Source organism: Hibiscus syriacus, unplaced genomic scaffold (genome assembly GCF_006381635.1).
Source record: "Hibiscus syriacus cultivar Baekdansim isolate YM2019G1 unplaced genomic scaffold, ASM638163v2 tig00112738_pilon, whole genome shotgun sequence".
Classification (NCBI taxonomy): Eukaryota; Viridiplantae; Streptophyta; class Magnoliopsida; order Malvales; family Malvaceae; genus Hibiscus; species Hibiscus syriacus.
The window spans coordinates 5,582,677-5,599,399 of record NW_024063392.1 but is presented as its reverse complement, the minus strand read 5'-3'; the positions used below and the strand labels follow the sequence as shown (position 1 = coordinate 5,599,399).

General features: G+C 35.8%; 1 protein-coding gene and 2 pseudogenes across 2 annotated transcripts; 2 read left to right on the top strand and 1 right to left on the bottom strand.

Moving 5' to 3' along the window:
- Positions 1-1,678: 1,678 nt before the first annotated feature.
- On the top strand, positions 1,679-9,554 carry LOC120183072 (annotated as a pseudogene).
- Positions 9,252-11,814, top strand: LOC120183071 (annotated as a pseudogene).
- A 380-nt stretch (positions 11,815-12,194) lies between these two features.
- Positions 12,195-15,906, bottom strand: LOC120182980. Of its 2 annotated transcripts, none has more exons than XM_039187791.1 (8): positions 15,821-15,906; positions 15,458-15,620; positions 14,390-15,213; positions 13,969-14,142; positions 13,746-13,862; positions 13,161-13,340; positions 13,007-13,053; positions 12,195-12,630 (listed from the first exon to the last, which is right to left on the bottom strand). In XM_039187791.1, exons 1-8 carry the CDS (start codon positions 15,866-15,868, stop codon positions 12,384-12,386), a joined length of 1,800 nt encoding a protein of 599 aa, XP_039043722.1. In that variant the 5' UTR covers positions 15,869-15,906; the 3' UTR covers positions 12,195-12,383. The 2 variants fall into 2 exon arrangements, with proteins under 2 accessions (XP_039043722.1, XP_039043721.1); XM_039187790.1 differs by having other exon boundaries at positions 12,196-12,630; positions 14,390-15,219.
- Positions 15,907-16,723: the final 817 nt, after the last annotated feature.

Genomic DNA, 16,723 nt, shown 5'->3' with positions numbered 1-16,723 from the left:
CTCTCCACTGGAAATACTGATGCAAGGTTGAACAAATTCTTCTCATTATGAACTTCTTCTTTCTCTTTGGATGAGTTCTTCTCATTATGAACTCTCCACTAAAATGTCAATCCCTCAAGCGAGGCTTCACTGATTTGAAATACCGGGAATTGAGTGATAGGTCGAACAAGCTCTTCTCATTATGAACTTCTTCTCCCTCTGTTAGATGAGTTCTTCTCATTATAAACTCTCCATTGGAAATGTCAATCCCTCAAGCGAGGTGTCACTGATTCGAAATGCCGTGAATTGAGTGATAGGTCGAACAAGCTCTTCTCATTATGAACTTATTCTCCCACTATCGGATGAGTTCTTCTCATTATGAACTCTCCATTGAAAATGTCAATCCCTCAAGAGAGGCGTTACTGACTCGAAATGACATGAATCGAGTGATAGGTCGAACAAGCTTTTCTCATTATGAACTTCTTCTCCCTCTGTCAGATGAGTTCTTCTAATTATGAACTCTCTATTAAAATCTCAATTCCTCAAGCGAGGTGTCACTGATTCGAAATGCAGTGAATCAAGTGATAGGTCAAACAAGCTCTTCTCATTATGAACTTCTTCTCCCTCTTTCGGATAAGTTCTTCTCATTTGAACTCTCCATTGAAAATGTTGATCTGTTTATCTTCTCTTTGAAGATTTTCAAACCTTCAAAAGATTATCACGTGTTAGTAATAATTTTGTTTGAAGTACCCGAAGGTATTGTCCCAAATGTTCTTGAATCTTTGTTGAGATCCATTTCTTTCTATGGTGAAAAATATGGATTGATTCTTTGATAAAGTCGTGAAACGAAATCTTTGTTGGCTCTTTGAATTCCTGTCAGATATTTAACACTTGATGAAAATCAATAAGAAACTTGTTTTAAGAGAAGCTCTCTCGAGTGAGATAAATTTTGTTTCGAAGGAAAATTGTCTCAAGGGTTTTAAGAAAAACCATCTCAAGGGAGATAAATTTTGTTTCAAAGGAAAGTTGTCTCAAAAGAGACGAAGTAGGTTTTAAGAAAAACCATCTCAAGTGAGATTCAATTTCTTGTTTCAAGGGAAACTATCTCAAAAACTTGTTTCAAGGGAAAACTGTCTTAAGAGAAACAAAATTTGTTTCAAGGGAAACGTTTTCAAAGTTCTGTGTTTCAAGAGAAACTATCTCAAGGGAGACAAAATTTGTCGTTTCAAGGAAAACTATCTCAAGGGAGATAAAATTTTTTGTTTCAAGGAAAAACAATCTTGAACGAGATAAAAACTTATGTTTCAAGGAAAAACAATCTTGAGTGAGATAAAATCTTCTGTTTCAAGGAAAAATAATCTTGAATGAGATAAAATCTTCTGTTTCAAGGAGAAACAATCTTGAATGAGATTAAATCTTCTGTTTCAAGGAAAAACAATCTTGAGTGAGATAAAATCTTTTGTTTCAAGGAAAAACAATCTTGAGTGAGATAAAATATTTTGTTTCAAGGAAAAACAATCTTGAATAAGATAAAATCTTGTGTTTCAAGGAAAAACAGTCTTGAGTCAAATGAAATGTCTTCTTTCAAGTAAAACAGTCTCATGTTAGACAAAGTCTGTTTTAAGAAAAACAATCTCCAGTGAGATAAATCCTCCATATAAAATGAGATTGTCTCAAGCGAGACAAAATTTGTCTGGAAATGTTGAATCTGAAGATGATTGTTCCCTCAAGCGAGACTAAATCGTGCATCACAAAATTTTTTGATCAGGAGGGTAATGATGGAGAGGATGTTACTTGGGATAGGCATGTTTGGGTAGGGTTTGCACCTCCACGTGTAGAAACTTTTGTTTGGCAAGTTGCACATCAGAGAGTATCAGCTAAGGAGGAGCTGTTGAAGAAAGGAGTGATTTGGATTGTTGATCTTTTATGCCCGATGTGTGGAAAGTGTGAGGAGTCGATTTCACATCTTTTTTTGCATTGTTAGGTGGTTTGGGTTCTTTGGTCTAGATTTTTGAGAGGTTGGAATGTTTCTTTTGTGGTTCTTAAGAAGTTGATCGACTTTATAATTTTTTGGGATGATCTACTTCTGAGCTCTACTATTTGGAAATTCATTCCAAGGGAGGTGTTGTGGTCGGTTTGGAAATGCAGGAACGAGATTATTTTCCAGAAATGGAAGGTGGATACTTAATTGTTGTTCTTTCTTGCTAGATTTAGAATTGCATCTTGGTTTGGGGCTAGATATAAGGATGTTAAAATTCCATTCGACTCTCTAGTTGGGGATATAAAACTGGAAGATTCGATAGGAAGACAGAAAAAAGGGGGCTTACCTTCTTCTAGGTGGGTTCCTCCGCTAGAAGGTTTCCTAAAACTTAATGTTGATGGGGCAATGGCTAAGGGATGGGACAAAGGAGGAATAGGCGGATTGATTAGGGATGCCAAGGGATTGCAGCTTGGTTCATTATCAGAAAAATTGGAGGCGGTCCTCCTATACTTGTAGAGCTATTGGCGATCAAAAGAGGTTTGACTCTCATTGAAAGAGTAGGATCTTTTCCAAGTTAGAGGATTATCCTGGAATCGGATTCTACTACGGCTCTGAAGTGGATTAAAAAATCAGATTTATGTACCCATTTATTTCAGTCCTTGGTAAGAGATGTAGCTACTTTTGTGGAAGGAAAGGGTATTATTTCAAGACATATTCTGAGAGTTGCTAATTGGGAAGCGGATGAGTTAGCAAAAGCTGGTATAGGTTGATCTAGAGGTTATGTGTTGTGGTTCTTAAGGTGTTGTGTTTAGTCTGCTTTTTTAAGGGTATTTTGGTTTTAGTGTTGTATTATGTGTTATGTTTTTAAGTGTTATGTTGTAAACAGTTAGTGGTTAGGGATTGATTGTATGTTATGATTCAGATTAATAAAATTCAGAGGCATTCCTTTCCTCCTTCCTATGTCCTTCATGTTACTAATATAACAAGTAGGACATGAAGGGGTTTTTTAATGAGGCCTATCTTCTATCAAAAAAAAACTGTATGACTAAAAGCTCTTGCATATATTTGCTGCAGGAATTACTTGTCTTTATTGTTACTATAATATTGTTGTAAAACAATTTTCGATTGGTCTTTTTCATTTGGGTATTTATATTTGTTATTTGACATAATGTTATCTAAGTAAATCATGTATAGCCTTCACATTGACTAAAAACTATTGGATGTATCTGTTATAGGAATTAGGAATCATGATAGTTGCTATAAATATGTTAAGGGTTGCCTTTGTAGACAATATTATTATTAGTGCCAATTATTTGGTCATTATTATGAAATTGATTTTATTAGTATTCTATCATGAGATTTTATTTACAAGTATTTTATATCATTAGAAGTCTTTCTTAGTAGGAGACTTGCTTTTATTTACTATAGTAACTCTTTTATTTGACTTGTAACAAAATATTTTTGTAAAACTTTTTCCTATTGGTCTTTATCATTTTGTCATTTTTATTTATTTGTTATTTGACATAACTGCATCTTTTTTGCTCCTTGTATGTAGTTTCCTTTGACATGGTTTGGGTTTTGTTTGTTCTTATGGATACCTTTCATGCAGAGCCTTCTGTAATCCTACTGATGTTGAAGCATTTACTGAAGAGAAGAAACAATCTCTTTTGATCAAACGTCAAAGGAAGGGTGCAGATTTTGTTCGTGCAGTCCAGGAAATTATCGACAGTTATGAGAATTCAAAGAAGCAGGACCAGGTTAATAATTGTAATTATGATGATCGAGTCATTGGGGCAAATTGTGGGAACTCAGTGGACTCATCTGCATCAAAGGATCTAACTGACACTTGTGAGGCCACATCAAAGTTTCCATCAGAAACTTCAAATGCTGTTACAAATCGAAATGATCCAATCCTTGCAACTGAGGTTACTCAAGCTGACGCTAAAGTAGATGGTGTGTGTGAAAAAGAATCCATTTCAGAGCAACCTCCTGATACAGTGTTGGTTAAAGAAACATCAGCATTGACTACATACTCATCAAGAAAAAGATCTGAAGGTTTACAATTTCAAAAATCCATTGCACAAAAGAAAGCAACACAAGTTCAAAGGGTCAGAAGTTCATCAAGGGTGGAACCATCTAGATTACAGAACTTTATGAAGCTATCTAATGATGTTAGGACTGCTTTTGGTGTATCAATAAATGTGATCCCGGATGGATCCTTGACAAGGGATAAACGGTTCAAGAAATCTGCGGAAGCTTTTGAGAGTGATGATGTTGACTCATCTATATTAATGTCAAATGGTAGCATTGATTATAATGCCTCAGAAATTGCCACTGTTGATTCGGATGGTGGTAGTTTGAATGAAGGCACTGTGGATTCTACGTGTAAACCTGAACACTCCGAGAATAATCTTGAGTGTTTGGGAGGAGATGCTGAGTTGAGTAAAGGGCTAGATTTACAAATAAAAGCTGTTGTCATTAAGAAGAAAAGGAAACCATTTAGAAAGTGGATGAATAATGACCTTGCTGAGCGTCATGTTAGAATGGGTAAAGAAGAAAATTGAATTTAGGAATCAATAATGCTAGGCAAAATTTGCTAAATACATGCGAAAATTCTAGCGATGGATATTCCAAAGATGATGGAGATGAGCACCTACCATTGCTGAAAAGAGCAAGGGTTCGCATGGGCAAACTGGAAGCTGCTGGTGACTTCTATTGTTCTTACCAACTGAAGAAAAACTTGTTAATGAAGGTGCAGTCAATTCATTGGAGCAGATGAGCCCATCATCAAGTTGTCATAACGGTTTTCCTACTGATAGAGAGTCTTTAAAATTGAAGGGAGCTTTGGTTAATATATCACCTTCAAAAGGTGACATTCAAGTTCAAGGAAGCACACCAGAAGGTCCAGAACCTTTGAAAGTTGAGAGAAATCAATTAGGCTGCTTGGCAGGCGGTGAAGCTGCCTTGCCTCCTTCTAAACGTCTCCATCGTGCTTTGGAAGCTATGTCTGCCAATGCTGCTGAAGAAGATCAGACATTTCCTGAGAACTTGCTAAGAATGAAAACACCAGATGGTCAATGTCATGGTTCTCCAATAGCTGTTAAGGACGAAGAAGCCAAAGGGTTGGAGCAAGGTGGCATGGATTTGATTCTTAATGGTGATTCCATTATCCTTTCCATGCCAAATTCAATGCCTTCGGAGAAACTAGCCAAATCTTCTTTGGAATCAGATATTTGCAGTCAACCTGCTGATAGTCCTAACAGTCAAAAGCATGAACTCGATAAGGATGTCTTAGTTAATTCCATGAACCATGTTAGTGAAGATACTCATGAAGGCCAAACTTTAGAATACTTATCACCTAATTCTGACAGAAGCCAGGCTCTCAATTGCGGTTCTTCAGATCAGATGCTTTTGAAGGATGATTCTGATGTTGAACCTGCTGCCTTGAGCAATTTTAGGACTGAAAATCCTAATGAACAGTTAAATACATCAGAGCATAGTGACATGAGTTTGGATCCTATCACAGGAACTGAGAAAGCTTGCAAAATTTCATCTCAAGAGGGTTCAAATGTGTTTCAGTGTTCCCAGCATGCCGTTCAGGAGAAAAGTGAGTCATTAAAGTCTCAAACTGATGACAACAGCTTACTGCACAGCATGTAAGCATTGCTGCCTTATTTCTATCACAACTATTCAGTGAATTGATATTGAGAAAATCTTTTCTTAAAGATATACATGAAATATCAACATTTAACAGTGTCATTTGCACCTCTAATCATGGAAATGGTTTCTCTAATTTAATCTTTTGGAATTTGAATGTAATGACTAAGTGAACTAAATAGTTGTGATGCTAATATTAATATAAACCTTGTAAAAGAATTGAATTCCCAAGGGGGCCTATCGTATGTGTTTCCACTGTGTTTTGTTTTTATGTCTTTAGTCAATATCTGCCATTTATTTCTAGAACTGACTCTCTTGTTTTGACTTAGTTGTGAGGTTGCAGAAGCATTTCAAACTGACCGAAGGCATATGTCAACTAGTTTGATTCATAATGATAACTCGGACAAGGATGTTGTAGGTGTTCAGTTAAGTCTATCTCCTGTTGATGAAGTAGATTCTCCTGCTAGAGTGTCTCCTTCCAAAGCATTGAATTTCCATGTTTCCACTTCAGAGAGTGCTAATATCGTTCAAAGCAATGGGTATTGTAGTCCAAATGTTCAGTCTCGATCCAACAAATCTCTATTTGTTTCAATTGCTGACTATGAAACTAAAGCTGACTCTGTTGCCTCTGAAAGGCCCAAATCTGTTAGTAAGTGCAGTAATTACACCGAAGCACATTCTGCTTTGTCCTCCTTTGAAAACACACTTGCAGTCTTAACAAGAACAAAAGAGAGCATTGCTCGTGCAACACGCATCGCAATTGATTGTGCAAAATTTGGTGCGTCTGCTAAGGTAGGATATTTCTTCACATCATTTTTGTTGTTTTTTATTTGCTTTATTTATAGTTGCTGGGTTTCATGGAATTAGATTCTAATGGCATTAAAACTGAGGGATATGTAAGATATCAGAAGAGGTTTTATTTGGACGTGTGGTAGAGGATAACTTAGCTTCTTTTGTGGAAGCCAAGGACATTCTACTGATAGTGTAGTTAAGAATGAAAAATGGTAGGAAAAAGGCATTAATTTAAATTGTTCATAAATTTCATGTGGACTTTTTATCAGTTAATTTCCTTCCATTGGTAACTTATTCAGGTCAGAAAAGGTGGAGAACCTAAATTTTTATTGGATTAGGAATTTTTTCTAAATTGTTTTGGGAAAAGGGTCACCAAATAAATAAGAAAAATATTTATTAGCAATCAGTGCTTGCAGCACTTTTAAAGGTTTTAATGCATGATAATCTTTTTTGAGTCCTTGTGATTATTTAAGGATGACATAGGTTAAGTATTTTTATAATACCTTCTTGATTTTTGTATATTTCTTGTATGTTCATGTAGATAAATATTTTTGTGTTAAAGTTTATCTTATATAGATTGTTAAGATTCTTATCAATGACATTTCTGCTTCTTTGAAATTAGCGCTCTAAATGTAACTTAGACGTCGGCAAATTTTGGCATTAAAAGTTGGAAATTCATTTATTTCCCTTTTTTGGATATTATCCATATATATTAAAATATCTATTCTATGTGAAATGCATTGATTTCTTTGTTTTAACATAGGTTGTGGAAATCATCACTCGAAATTTGGAAAGTGAGTCAAGTTTACACCGAAGGGTGGACTTGTTCTTTCTCGTGGATTCTATTACTCAATGCTCCCGGAGTTTGAAAGGTATTATTTATGTTTAACTAATTTGGTGTAGTATAATTTAGCCGTATGATGGGGGTTGTGTATTATGAATATGACTTTTTGACGAGTTTTTGTCCAGGTGATGGTGGTGGTGTCAACCTTTCAGCTATTCAAGCAGCATTGCCTCGTCTACTCTCCTCTGCAGCTCCACCTGGATCTATTTCACATGAAAACCGTCGGCAGTGCTTAAAGGTGTGCGACTCTTGGCTGCTTTTTGGTTTCTCACGTACTTTTTTCGATATAGGTTTTGAGACTTTGGCTGGAAAGAAAAATCCTTCCAGAACCTGTTGTTCGCCACCATATAAGGGAACTTGATTCGTTTGGTATTTCATCTTCTGGCGGGCCCTTTTCTCATCGTACAGCTAGAACAGAGAGACCATTGGATGATCCTGTCAGAGACATGGAGGGTATGCTTGTGGATGAGTATGGAAGGTATGAATTTCTGAATCTCTATAATTCATGATTACTTATAATAATTCTAGCACTGTGTTTCTAATATATTTGTTGTTTCCTCAGCAATTCCAGCTTTCAGCTTCTTGGATTTTGTATGCCCCAAATACTGAAGGATGAGGACGATGGAAGTGATTCTGATCGAGGTAGTTTTGAGGCTGTCACTCCAGAGCACGATTCTCGAATCCCTGAAGAACAAGAGGCAAACCCTACAATTGAAAAGCGCAGACATATTTTGGAAGATGTTGATGGTGAACTTGAGATGGAGGATGTTGCCCCCTCGGATATTGAAATGAGTTCAGCCACTGATGCTGCTGGAGTCAATGCTGCGCAAGCTTCAGGACAGCAGGAAGATCAACATTTTTCTTTGCCATTTGCCCCCCCTTTACCTCATGATGTGCCTCCACCACCACCCCTGCCTCCACTGCCACCTCCCAACCCTCCTTTCCCAATTTCTGATCACTATGCAAGCGTTAATTCAACAATTCATACAAGCATACATGTAGGTCTTGTTTGTATTGCTTGCTGATTTCATTTTTCTTATTATTTAAAAATGATATGTGTTGGTATTTGAATTCTTTGTTTTGATTATATTTGCAGAGTAGGCAAGATGATTTGCGATCCACAGTTCCCTCATCGGTTGCACCCAGAATTAATCCAGCTATGTGCACCTCTTCAGTTCCTTATCATGGACATGAGTCTAGAGATCTTCCAGTACATATGCAGGTTTCTGATTTTAATACCTCTTTCAACAGTTACTCTGTACATCAGATGAATAATATTCAACAAACCGATGGTCCGAACTTCCATCACAATGACTACCCTCCACGACCTCCTCATCCTCTGCCCTCAAATCAGTTCTCATATGGTAATTCAGGCCCACATATTAACCTGATGAGGGATGCAGCACCTCCTCCCTACTCCAACAGATACTATTCACCTAACATGGAAGGGGTAACTATTATAATAGCCACGAGAGAATGCAACCGGCCTCAAATGATCCTAAAGACAACTGGAGGTTTCCTCCCCCACCTTTCTGCGGTAGGGTTTTTCAAATATATCTTGTATTTACAGTCTGCTGTCATATGCCTTTTCTTTTCTGATGAAATCTGATTGTACTTGTTCTTTCTCAAATTAGGTCCGCACTATGCTGCTGATAATCCGGAAGCATATGGCTATGGTTCATATGGTGGGCCCCAGTGTGAGCCAACAAGGTATCCAAACCAAGGATGGGGCTTCCATCCCCCGCCAATGAATCACAGAAACTCCTTTCCTGTTGGACCACATCCAGAAGGTGTACCAGTTGGATCAAGAGGTATGCATTTGTCCTGTGAGATTCTGCCGTATAAGTTTGCTCTTTTAGATATCATTTTACATTTGCATACTTGCTAGATAGATACCTTGCATTTAAGGCAGGTTCTTAGTGCTTATTTTGTGTTTCAGCTCCAAGCTGGCGTCCAAGATGACACCAAATATACGGAGGGATCTTTAATATAATTGGTATGCTATTGGTATCAGTTTTCATTTTGATTCAAAAGCTTGCTCTCAATAAATTCTCTGGTGGATTACTTCCAACTTCTCTGTCTTGTTGGCATGGGTTCAGCGGGCAGGATTTTGAAAAGAGCTGTATATTTTTTTTTCTCGGGGAAATATATTGTTTGCAATGCAAGGAAAGAAGTGATGAATGGTATACGAGTCGAGAGTCGAAGATCAGCATGTTGGCTTGGCAACTGCAATGGAAATGACATGCTGGTTTTTGTAAATGTATGTATTCTATCATCTCTACCGTAAGATAGATATAGATAAGACAGGGGACAGAGCAGAGGGCTGAGAAGTGTGACTTTTAACTCCCTACCTCGGGGCTTATCATGTATCTAAAATTTATAATTGCGTAATTTATTTCGGAAACGCCCTTATGAGAACTTCAAGATGAGCCCTATTCTATATTTTGGTAGGCTTTTATCCTATGTTTAGAACCCCATTTTGGTCTGTAAACAAAACGGTGTCGGATGTTGATACAGTCTTAGAGAATATAAAATGGATCTGATCGGACATACAAGGCAAACTGAAAATTATCTTTTATACATGCAAATGAATGACATACCACTTCGGAAAAAATATTTTTTTAGTAAAATAAGAATAATTAAATAATTGGACATGAATTATTTGTTAAATTTAATTAAATACATTATTTATTTATTTTTTACTCTCAAGATAAAAGTTTTTTTTAACTCTAAAAAATATTTGTTGTGTTAAGTATTTTAAAAAACAAATGAAATAGTATGAAATAGGTAAAACTTATTATACAAGTTAGTGCTGTCTTGTTAAAAGTTATACTTGTCGTCAATGTTGCCTCTAAATGCTTCTTTTCTCCCTTTTCTTCTTCTTCTTCTTCTTCTTCTTCAATTCTCTCTTTCTTTTTTCCTGACTTTGTGGTTTTGAACATGCCCAGTTGACCCATCTTTACAACAAGTACAAGGACCGAGGTTACTTGTCTTTTTTTTTTACTGTTTTTTTCTGAAGAAAGCTATGTGGCAATGACCCATTAGAACACTAGATGTTTTTATATTGCAATGACCCATTACAAGAACTGGAGATCTTGGCATTCTCATGCAACCACTTTCTGAATCAGGAACCAGGAAGCAGCCAAGAGGCACAGCAATTTGCTTGCACAATATAAAAGGCTGAATACCCCATTTTCCAAAAGGTCATTCAAATAAATTTACCATTGATTTCCTTTCAAGAAACTAACACATGCGGCCATCACAGTTACTTGATGCATTCCAATTTAAGGGTGCTAATTGAGTTATCTCAGTTTTGAATTTGATTAAATTAAAATTTGGTTAATGTTTGATTCGAGTTGACTCAAACTTAACTCGAGATCTTAATAAGTTGAGTCGAGTAATACCTAACTCAATTCGATCAGTTCGTAAGCAGTTCGTCAATTTTTTTGGGTAAACTACACCTTTAGTATCTAAATTATTTCTTTTGTTTCATTTTGATACCCAATTTTTTTTTCAAAATCATATCTGATGTTTAGTTTAGGTTTCAGTTTGATACCTCTCCGTTAAGTTTTAACGGCAGGGTGTTAAAATGAAACCTAAACTAGATGTTAGGCATGGTTTTAAAAAAAGTTTGATTAATAAAATGGAACAAAAGTAATAGATTATGTACTAAATGTGTAATTTATTCATATTTTAATGTAGATTTTTAGGGTTGATTATGTATTATTCAACTTTTTTTTAAAGAATGGTTATAATATGTTTGGTGGGATTTGTAGATTGTTGTTTTAGTTATAATAGGTTAATTTAACGCATATTGTTACTTTGAAATTTAGACTTAAAATTTATTTCACACTATTTTGATAATTTTTTTGTTAAATTTATTAATTTATATTTAAATTAAGCTCAATATATTATTAGAATTTACATGCACTTTTAAAAAAATAAGATAAAAGTTTATGGTGAATTTAATGAGCAACGAGTTCTTTTAACACATACTAATTAAGTAAAATTTTATTAAGCTTATCGAAGTATCGAGTTAAGTCAAACATAAGTTAAATAACTTTTTACTTGAATTGAAAGTTACTCAACTCATGATCAACTCGTTGGATAAACAGTCGTATTCCAATTATTGGCTCTTGAGTGAAGACTTTCTTTCCTAACATTGCTGCTAAATTTTGGTTGGTGTATAGGTTGACGTCAACGGGCCAAAGACGGAGCCTGTCTACAAGTTGTTAAAATCAAACACATCTGGATTCTTGGGATCCAGGATCAAGTGGAACTTCACAAAGTTATTAGTTGACAGGGATGGCTGGCTATGGCCCAAACACTGCACCAGTGGCCCTTGAGGTACTCCCTGGCCTCCTCCCATCTTTGCTTCATCTTCCAATTTAATTATGCATCACACATTGATTTATAGGGGATAACAGTTTGTCCCTCCGATAAAAAAAAAGTTGATTTAATCAGTCAACCCCATGCTTTTTGCCTAACCGACACAACATTTGTGCTGCTTTGGTAATTAACACAGGCTGACATCAAGAAAGCATTGGGAGTCGATATGTGAAAGATATAAGGAACAGTTGGAAGGGAGAATGAAAACTAGGAATATAATATATACGACTGTTGGTTCATTCCCATTATATAATATATGATTTTATTTCAGTTTATGTATTTTCATGTAATGGCATGCACTACCATTGACTATTGAGACAGTTTCTTTGCTGCCGTTAAATCACTCGTTGAAATATCATTACCACAATAGAATTAGTTTAGATGTGTTTCAGACATTCCGATACTGCGACAACCATTTATATAGCTTCTGTTTCATATTATTACATATACATATAGTTGCATTAAACAAAAATCCAACAACAGCCCATCGCTACTTTCACTCAACAATGCTGAACAAAACTCGTGCAATGGTTATATGCTAAAGAAATAGCAACTGAATCAAGGATCAATGTACTCCGTGTACTGCATTAGAACAAAAAATGCAGTCTTGTATTATGTTATTTATATAACTTGGGGTCTTCTTTGGATCATATGGCTTCACTGTACAACTTGGAATTCAGCATCTCTGTCGAAAATTTCCCATCCATCGTCCGACAGTTCTTTGCCATCAGCTTTGTTTCTTTAATCTGAAGATCTGCTTTTCGGTGATTGTCCATTGACAGATGGTGTCGGGCTTCTTTTCTCTGGGGTTTTAGCTGTTTCCCACTGCAGAGAACCAAGCTCTGATGTCGCGCTTTTCAGAGATGAACCGGACGAGACCAGGATGTAGCTGGTTTGGCTTGAGGATAATGATTTGCTTATTGGAACAAGCTCATTAAATTTCTGTTTAAGCACACTTATATCCTCGCAAATAACTGGTATTTCTCCCCTGAAAAAAGATAAAATGGAAAGGTTAACCATTCTTCGATTAATATTCTGTTCCTCCCAAACAACAAATCAGAGATGAATATACACACTTTTGTTCATCAGATGATAGCTAGAAATGCATCAAGAAATACTGATATTAGCATGTATGATCCATGCTGGTGCTAATTCATACTCAACACCAGAGGCATAATAATTATATATTTTGCTCACCACTCGTTTATCTTCTTATTACTACTTACAAAAAACATATAAACTTTTAACTGGAATAATCAAAGATCACTTCTCTTAGTTAACAAATTTCCAGCAGACTCATAAGATCTAAAATAAAATAAAATGCTAACGGATCAAAACATATATAATGATGCAACAGAACTTACTGTAATGTGTCAACAATTTGACCACGGTCCATAAGAAACTCGCGTAACTGCAGTGAAGCAAGAACACAGAATACGTAAGTCAACTACATAATTTATTTTAAACTTTGTCAAGTCTGACAAGTACTAGTACATAGTGGACATAAATGAATGCTACCTTGGAATTTTCTTCTGCCTCCTGACTTAGAATCTTGGACTCTTCGACCACCTTCATCATTATGGCTTCTTGTTCAGCAAGAATATTACGAGCAGATTCTTCTTTTCCCAGCTTTTCCTGCTCTGCTGCTCTCATCAATTCCTGTGCCACAGATTGTCGAGCTTCGAGAGTTTGATGCATCTGTCAATAAATGCATACAGGTATAAAATGGGCATATAACAATCTCATCCTTTCATATCAATATGTACTTGTCAAATACAACATAAATTCCAAGGATGATCTAACACAAGTCCCTAACCAACTTAATTAGCCATGATTAAGTTTCCAGCAATGGCTTATTTATTTCAAGATTAAGACACTCAGTCAAATGTTGGTTTATGGCAAAAAAAAAAAAAAAACTGATGAATTTGTTTTGTAGAAAGTTTTCAACTTCTCCATATTCCCACCGCATGGATAAAAATATTGATCAATCAAATTAACTGGATAGGCAAATGAACCACACCGTAGCATATAGCATATTATATGAAGATAAGAGTTTATAGTAAATATCTACTACATAATAGATCTTATTTGTTTCAACATTACCTCATCAAGAATGGAAAGAGATTTATCTCTTTCATCTGACAAGCTGAGTAAGCGGTTTTCAAGCTCCTTTACTTCAGTGACTAGGATTGCTTTCTCCCCATATACTTCTCCAGCGTGCTGCAAAACAAAACCAAAAGACTGATCTTTCATACTCTTTAAAGAATCATTAAACTGGATTTTATTATTGGTAACTAAAAGATCCAGTCATTAACAAGTGCACAACCATGTCATTTGCTTCCTTAGCATGCGGCAGCATCTGTTTAAGTTCCTCCACGTTGACAAGAATATCCATGCCCCCCCTTGCAGCTTCCTCTTTTGCTTGTTCTGCAGCTGCCTCTTGAAGTTCAACTTCTTTCATCAAGTTCATAATGGATTCCATGGTCTGAAACAAAATTTTCTACACCGAAATCTGATAAGTTAAGGGTTCATCCTCCTAAAATAGGAAGAGAGAAATGAACCATTTTTCATAGTAAAATGCTTTCTTGCATATTAAAAAACATCAAAACCTCAAACTGATTTCATCATCATACAAAAATTGAATGATACAACAGACTTGGTATTTAGCATTGCATAGGATTCATTCTCGTACCCAAACACCTCCAAAATTGACAAAAGAAAGTAAAATGTTTACAGCCAAAAGGTACCTTGTTACTTTTAGCATCTTCAATGATATCTTCAAGTATACCAACTTGACATGTCAGACTAGATCTACTATCAGCAGGGTTGAAGGTATCATCCTCAATATCACTCATTTCACCAAAGCAGTCCTGCTGGGATTTAAGGTCCACAGAACCTTTTCCTTGTTTCTCAGAATGAATAGAGTGAATCACAGAACCACTTTCAAAATGCTGATCAGTCCCCAGGTCTCCTGGCATTTGCTCTGAAGAATATGATGGAGCCACCAGACCAGCAGAATTTTCTTCACCTGCCATGGTTCCATTTAATGAACTGTTTCTGCACATATCTCCTTTCAAATTCACGGGCCCATCAAAATTTAACTTATCATTGGAGCTTCCACTACTACCTGCATTCCCGAAAAGCAAGGTTGAATCATTCGCCGAGGTGAATTGTGAAACCTGGGGAGTACTCGAAATTGCATCTTTAATGTCTGTGGTTTGGTGTTGACTTAACGAATCTAACTCCCTGATTTCAAGATTTGCATATAGCACAGAATTATCAACCTCCAATGTGTTCAAGCTTAAACTAGACTTATCTTTCTGAATTTCAGCATTCCCAAACAAAATCAATTCCTCAGTTTCAATATCAGCAGCTTCGTTATTATTGTTCCCATGGAATTTCGAACTAGAAGGTGCATTTGATGCTTCAAGAGAATCCAGATTGCTGGCTGCATCGGTAAGACAAGTTTCTCTGACAACTTGACTTGTTTCCAACAATGGTTCTGTAGAAGAGCAAGCTCTTTTTCCAGCCAATACTTTTTGCCGCATCAACTTATTGCTTCCTTCCTCATCTGCAGAAGCATTTTTAAAAATCCATTTATGAAGGTAAACAGGTCAATAGATCAAGGAATAAAAGCCAATATACAACTAATAGATATATGAAGTAGCAGTTATCCTCTAAATCTGAAATATAGACCAGAGAAATACAGAAAACTAATTTTTCACAAATTTCATGATTCAGAAAATCCAAGAACAAATGCAGCCTGAACATGGTGCAGAATAAACCAAGTCCACTACTAAATCATGATGAGCTACCTTCATTTGGCTGCACTGGAGGACTCTGGTTCTGTGAAGAAGAACTGGCAACGACAGTTCTTTTAGAAAAGTAAGGTATTATCTCAGCCAGAACAATCTCAGCTGCTGCATCAACATCCTTGGAGTTCTCAATAGCAACAGCTTTTAGAATACGAGAATCAACCTGCGAAAGTGTAAGAAAGCTAATTTTCACTGGATGTTATATTTTCGGATTATGGCATTACAATTTAGCAAGTTATGAAGAAAATTAAAAGCTGAAGCAACAAATTGAACTTTAACCACATAATTTCTAAATAACTTCAAAAGAGGTCACAGTCGCACAAAAAAATTTGTATTTAATATACCCCCAGCAAAAAGAAATACCTGAGGAAATATATCCTGCAAACATTGATAGACCTTATCGAATCCCATTCCAGAGAGAGCTATTGACCTGCAAACGGGAAAAACAGAAATTTTACACAATATGTATGATCCACATCATAAGCAATCAAGAAAATACTCTAAACAGAAATCATAATTATAACCCTGTAACTATAAAAAAAAAAAAACGCAACGCGGTTGAAGGAAAAATACGAAAATTTGTTTACATTCAAAAATAACAATCAACTGACAATTTTTTATTAATCGATGAAACTTTAAAAAAAAAAACCTAAGGATTAAAACAAAATTAATAAGAACACAGCATCATAGAATTAGATAAACATAAACCAAAAGGCCCTAACGCTCCGTTTGGTGTTAAAAGAGCAACGCAATCGAACATCTTTTTTTTAAAAAAAAAATCTTAAATCTTTCTTAAGGAGAAAAACAGAAATAAAAACGGGGACGGATTTGTAACGTGAAACAAAGAAAAAGAAACTATGAAAGAATGAACAAAAATCAAAATACAAACAGATAAAGATTGAGAATTTAACCGATAGAACGCAAAATCAAAATAAGATAAAATTCATGAAAAATTTATGGAAAAGAGACGGACTTTATGTTATTTACAAATATATATTTATATAGATTAGAGTGGGGAAGCCAGGAGAAGTACGTAGCTAAGGAAATGGATACCACTGTGATTAATGGTTTTATTTGAGGGTTTTGTCCACCAAACCATACAGAAAGTGTATTGACCGTTTGGGTCTTTGTGATTGGACTGCAGACATTTCCTTTTTAGTGGGTTGTATTTGTCAGACGAGCCTTCCTTGGACCTTGCCTATAATTTCTTAATGGGCGAGTTACGTAAAAGGATCACTTGAGTTTGTTTTAAAGGTAACAATTTGG

Bases quoted from the DNA above. Each gene is read 5' to 3' on its own strand.
- LOC120182980 (XM_039187790.1), bottom strand. From the start codon at position 15,868: ATGGGATTCGATAAGGTCTATCAATGTTTGCAGGATATATTTCCTCAG. The intron at 13,863-13,968 runs GTTGTGCACTTG...TTTGTTTTGCAG, and splicing joins CTAAGGAAGCAAATGACATG to CACGCTGGAGAAGTATATGG. The intron at 13,341-13,745 runs GTAATGTTGAAA...ATTTATTGACAG, and splicing joins CTCTTTCCATTCTTGATGAG to ATGCATCAAACTCTCGAAGC.